The sequence below is a fragment of the Molossus molossus genome, unplaced genomic scaffold (genome assembly GCF_014108415.1).
Source record: "Molossus molossus isolate mMolMol1 unplaced genomic scaffold, mMolMol1.p scaffold_m16_p_12, whole genome shotgun sequence".
NCBI lineage: Eukaryota > Metazoa > Chordata > Mammalia > Chiroptera > Molossidae > Molossus > Molossus molossus.
The window spans coordinates 66568543-66574542 of record NW_023425347.1 but is presented as its reverse complement, the minus strand read 5'-3'; the positions used below and the strand labels follow the sequence as shown (position 1 = coordinate 66574542).

At 44.6% G+C, this 6000-nt stretch overlaps 1 protein-coding gene across 1 annotated transcript in view; it reads left to right on the top strand.

Annotated features, from left to right (window-relative positions):
* The first annotated feature begins 2543 nt into the window (after positions 1 to 2543).
* Positions 2544 to 6000, top strand: part of RNF11 (ring finger protein 11) — a 46821-nt gene continuing 43364 nt past the window's right edge. The window contains exon 1 of the mRNA XM_036255640.1: positions 2544 to 3163. Within this exon, the coding sequence (XP_036111533.1) occupies positions 3041 to 3163 (123 nt within the window). The 5' untranslated portion in view covers positions 2544 to 3040. The remainder of the gene's footprint in view (positions 3164 to 6000) is intronic.

Genomic DNA, 6000 nt, shown 5'->3' with positions numbered 1-6000 from the left:
ATGGTGCAAGGCCTTAACGCCATGCAAAATTCCTGAACCACAAATCTATGAATGCTCTCTGATCACATTTCTTATGGCAGTGGTGTGGAGAAAAGATTGATGATTTAGAGGCAAGGGCTTCATTAAGAAGTTGTTGCAATAGTTTAGAGGATACAAGGAAAATAACAATGGGGAAAAAGAAGCATGTGCCTGAAATTTTCTCCCCAAAGAATCCAATGATTTCACTTTTCTAAATTAGAGAGAATTAAGCAATCATTTTGGGCAATGTGTGAAAGATTTTGATGCAAACATGGCATAAGTTATACACCTATTTTAGGTGGGAGCTATTAATGGGAAGGAAAGCAAGTCTTGGAGAAAAGGGCATACAGCAAAAGGGTTATATTTAATATGGAATATGAGTGCATTTTAATAAGATAGTGGCCTGGCTGGTGTGGCTCAGTGGTTGAGCATCGACCCACACACCAAGAGGTTAACGGTTTGATTACCGGTCAGGACAAATGCCTAGATTCTGGGCCCAATCCCCAGTTGGGGGCATGCAGGTGGTAGCCAATTGATGTTCTCTCTCATCGATGTTTATCTCTCTCTCCGTCTCTCTTCCCTTCTCTCTAAAATCAAGAAAGAAAAATAAATATTAAAATAAGTAAATAAATAAGATAGTGATTTTGCAGATTAGGAACTCCAAGAATCCTTTCAGATCCTCACCCAAATGGTCTAATCACTCTCCTCTGGATCTTCTAAAAACCTTTGGTAGGTGAGACAGAGGACTTATCTGTTTGTCTTCCCAGCTGGACTCTGAGCTCCATCAGCAACAAGCCTGGGATGGTAAATCAGTTTTCCTAGGGTTTAGCATAGGGTCCAGAACCCAAATAAACAAATAATTTAAAATAAATAGCCCTGGCCATTTTGGCTCAGCAGTTAGAGCATCAGCCTGTGGATCAGAGGGTTCAGTTCCCACTAAGGGCACATACCTCAGTTGCAGTTTGTCCCTACCCAGTTGGGATTGTGTGGGTGGCAACCAGTCATGTGTCTCTCTCATGTTAATGTTTCTCTCTCTCTCTCTCCCTCCCGCTGTATCTGAAGACAGATGCAAAAAATGTCCTCGAGTGAGGATTAAAAAATAATTAAAAATTAAATTAATAACTAAATAAAATCAGTAAATGGTATATAAAAGAAAGGGAGTCAAGACTCACTTCTTTTTGTTGAATGAATATTTGGAGCATTCTCATCTTTCTTGATGCCTTCCTTTGCATACATTATTTTTTGAGTTTTGTTTATCCAACCAAGAAGAGAGTCCACTCTACCTTAGGTAATGTGCCAGGGGAAGGACAGATGACTCAGCTTGATTAGACTACGACAGAGAAAAACCCAGGGACTGAAAGCACAGAGAATGCAACTAAACAGGACTGGAGGGTCAGTAGAGGCTTTCCAGGAGAAATGAAGTGGAGTCCAGGAAGGCTGAGGGGAAAAAATGGTTAGCCTGAGGGAAGTAGAAGGTCTGGAGTGAGTTTCTATTAAAGAAACAATGTAGGTAAAGGCTGCAACCAGGGGGAACAGTTTTCTAGATAACCAAAAGTATTTAGACAGCCTAGAGATTAGAATATGTGAGAAGACAATGCTGCTGAGATTAGGGAGACAGGAAGATTTGTAAAACATTTAAGAATTAATACTTAGTCATAACAATATTGGGAAACTATTGAAGGTTTTAAACAGAATGACATGATCAGATTTACATTTTAAAAAGATAATTCAGCCCTGGCCAGTTTGGCTCAGTGGTTAGAGCATAGGCCTGCGGTCCAGAGAGACTCTGGTTCGGTTCCCACTAGGGGCACGTTGCAGTTTGTCCCTGGCCCTGGTTGGGTTGTGCGGGTGGCAACCACTCTATGTGTCCCTTTCACATCGATGTCTCTCTCTCTCTGTCTCTCCCTCCCACTCTATCAGAACAAAAAAGAAAGAAAAAAGTGTCCTCTGGTGAGGGTAAAAAAAAAAAAGATAGTTCAATTGTGCAAATAATGGATTGGATGAGGCAACACTGAATGCAAGAACAGCTGTGAGAATACTGCAATAGTGTGGGCGAGAAATGGTGGTGGGAAAGCAAAGAAAGAACACTCTGATACATACAGCTGGAGGCAAGATCTCTCTGGCTGTAATGCAGGAGGATGAGGAAGTGACTGGATATGTAGGGAAGGTTCATTAACGACTTCAAGGGATGAAGGGGAAGCCATTTAACATTTTAATCATGGAAGTGATAGATTCAGATATGGGTTTATAAATAGATCACTTGGCAGAAGGTGGTGAGAAGACCGTCAGAACAGTGCACAAGTAAGAGCTGAGACAAGCGGGGAGAAGTGGCTGTGAAGAGGCACGGAAGACTTCAAACGTTTCAGAGCCAGTTACCAAACCGGCAAAGAGTAAGCAGAAACAGACGCAGCCCAGGACCAGCGGAGGGAAGTTGGGCCGGGGAGGGGGGAAGGGAGGTGCAGCCGGAGCTGCCCACGCCTCCCGGCGCCGGGGGCGGGACCAGAGCACGCACGGCGGCATGACGCAGGGCCGCAGCTGGCCTCGTTTTGGCCGCCGCCGCCGCTTTGAGGCGGAGTAGGATGAGGCCCGCGGCCGCGGCTCCGGCGTCTGCAGGAGCAGCAGCAGCTGAGGCAGCAGCTGAGGCAGTCGCGACGGTCGCGCCCCCCCCCTCCTGACCTGGATTAGGCCCAGCAGCTCCGTGGCCGCCGCCGCCCCGCGGGGGGGCGGGGTGGGGAAGTGTTTCGTCTCCCCGCCCGCCCCCCCCAACACCGCCTCGCTGGGGGCTACTGTCGCGACCCCGCCGGAGCCCGCGGCCCAGCCTTGAGCCCCCGCCCCCGGGGGCTGGCATGAGCGGCCCTTCGGCGGCGCCGGGGGGCGGGGGAGCCGCCACCGCCTGAGCCCCGGCCTGCCGCCCGACCCCACCTCTCAGACCGAGGCTGACCGGGGAGCTCACGGAGGACCCCGCCACTGCTTTCTTCCCACCCCTCCCCCACTCCCAGATCACACACCCTAGCCCCGGAAGATGGGGAACTGCCTCAAATCCCCCACTTCGGATGACATCTCCCTGCTCCACGAGTCTCAGTCCGACCGGGCTAGTTTTGGCGAGGGGACGGAGCCGGATCAGGAGCCTCCGCCGCCATATCAGGTAGGGGAGGGTGTGTATTGGGGAAGAAGGGGTGCGAGGAGTAGAAGCAGCTTCGGCCGAAATTAAGGGGGCTTCGAGGCTGTCACTACTCCCTGGCCTCGGCAAGGCCTGGCCTGGGGGGCGTTGACCTGCTTAGGGCTGGATCTGAGGGTGATTGCTCCCCACTCCCAGAAATGCGGGATCTTCACCTCTTCTCAAGCACGGCGTGGGGATGGTACTCCGTCCTTGAGTTGTGGGATCCGAGTACGTGATCATATCCCCGTGGCCAGCTGCTGGTGTTTTGCTTGTGGAGTTGGGAGTGACAGTCTCCTGCCTTTATGCCTGAATCGAGAAGATTCCTCATCGCACCGCTAACTGGGTTCTGGGATGGGTGGTTGCCCCCCACCCCATTTACGTTTTTATTTGTGATCATCCTGTCCTCTCCCTCCCTGCTCTCCTTCCTTGTTTGTGTTAACTGGTTCTGGTAGGTGTTCATTTCTCCTACTTGGGAAAAGATCTTCAAGTGGTGATTTTAGTTCCACCGTATCAAGAGTTACTTGTTTGTGTGTGTGTGTGTGTGTAAGAATTACTTGTTTGCATATGTATATATTCATTTTTAAACCCTTCTTTACTCCACCCCATGACACATCTTTTAAATGCTGTGACTTAATAAAACTTGATGATCTTGAACTTTGGAAACCTTTAAACCTGACTTGAGAAATACCTTCTGTTACTCGTGGTTCTCCCTTTGTATCAAAGACTTTCTCCTAAATAGTTTCATTGCTTTTTGTACAGCAATCAGCATCCCCAGATGTATTTACACAATTAATAAAAAGCTAAGCTCTCTTGAGAAAACTCAGGGTAGGTATGTAGATGTTATAATTCATAATATATGCAAACCTTTTCTCTACTTCAGATTCAAGTGATGTTGGCTAAAAACTTTTTATCCAGAAGTACTTGCACATTAGCTTAATTTTTTTCCTGAGGGGGTTTAGTTTTCTAATTGGGCAGTCTCCTTTGTTATTTCATGGTGACATCATTATTTAGTGTTATTCTTTTCTCATTCCTTTGTAAACGAGTGTCTCATGACACCAGAAAAACCTGATTACACAAGCTGGTTTTCTGAATAAAACCCTTCAGGGGCTTTTCATAAATACCAATAAAGTCCAGTCTTAATTGTAGCATACAGAAACCTCCATGACTTATCTCACATTCTGTATTCCAGGCTTATCACATACACCAGCCTGTTCATACCTCTCTGCCTTTCCTCTAGTTGCTCCCTCTTCTTGGAGCCCTTCCCCCAAGGTCGACCAGGTGAACATCTAATCCTCTTTGAGGACTCAGCTGTCCTGTCACCTCATATCTGGAGTCCCTACATTCCCTTCCCTCCTGCCCTGAATCTATCACTCCCTGTTTGTGTTCCCCTGAACCCTCAACCCTCCCATAAACAGCACATAGAACACTTGAGTGTTAATGTCCTTGTTTAGTTAGATGTATGTCTCATCCTTGAGGCATTTTCCTCTTCCCACATTGTAAACTGCATACAGGTAGGGACACTGTCTCCTGTTTTCTGTTGTATCCCCAGCATCTGGCTCATAGTAGATACTCGGTAATTGTGGGGTAAATGAAGACTATAAGCCTTGAGAACAGAATATATGTACTCAATGCTTTGTTCAATTTCAGGCACAGAAAAGCACTTAAATGTTGAATGAATTAATGAATTTGAATGCAGAACTATGTTTTGTAAGCTTACACACCCATTTCTTCCAAAGAATTGTCACCGGAAAGTATCTTTAAAAACCCAAGCTAAATCTGGATGTCTTTTTGAATCTTTAAAGCAAGCAAATTGTTTATATTTCACTTTTCATTTCCCTCAAAATACTGTAAGACTGTATATGTGCTTATTTCTGTTTCATGAACAAACTTTTGTAGAGGTATGAATTATTTCAAAATCTTTCATGTTCCCTAGCCTCTTTCCAGGCAAATTGAGTATCTTTGACTTAATTGCCCTTTTTGTCTTATCCTTATCATTACATAGTGTTGAGAATTGTATTTGTCTTTTTCAGGAAGACTGGATGATAATGAGAGGTGTGTTTTTTTTTGGTATCATGGAGGAGCATTCTTTGAAACATGTTATTTATGACAGTGGGAGTTTTTTGTGGTGTTCCTTTCCTGAAATGAATGACCCAGATATGCAAATTTGGTTGGTATCAATTGAAAGAAAATAATCTTTTTAAAATGGGAGCATAAAAAAGAGAAACCTTAGTAGGAAAAAAATTGCCCCCCATGAAGGAAATAAGATTTTAGAAATGGCTTATTTAGATGACCTGAGAAATACCAATCTAAGGAAAATGATTTCTATTTTCAGTGGACAGAAGTAACTCCCCCCCTCCTTAAGTAGTATATAATTAGCAGAGTTATAGGAATATTGCCTAATTACTTTAAAGGATAGCCTCAGCTATAATAGGATTAAACATGTTTTTTCATAAAGAAAGTAACTGATTATAAAGGAACACACTGGTATTTTTCTGTAGTGAAAAGAGATTTTTGTGTTTGTGTTGCACAATGTAAATATATGCCAAAAGTTCTATACAGTAGACTTTTTTTTATGAATTCTGGTTATTTTCTATTAGCAGAATCTGACAGATTTTTTTATTTTGCTTAAAAATAAGTACTGCGCCCTGCCTGGTTTGGCTCAGCAGTTGGAGCGTCGGCCTGTGGACCAGAGAGTCCCGGGTTCAGTTCCCGATAAGGGCACGTACCAAAAATAAATAAGTACTGCACCATTAGTCAAAGTTTATAGGAAGTATATATTTCTCTCCTGGGTTTCTTTAGTAGCCTTCTAACTGCCCTCTCTT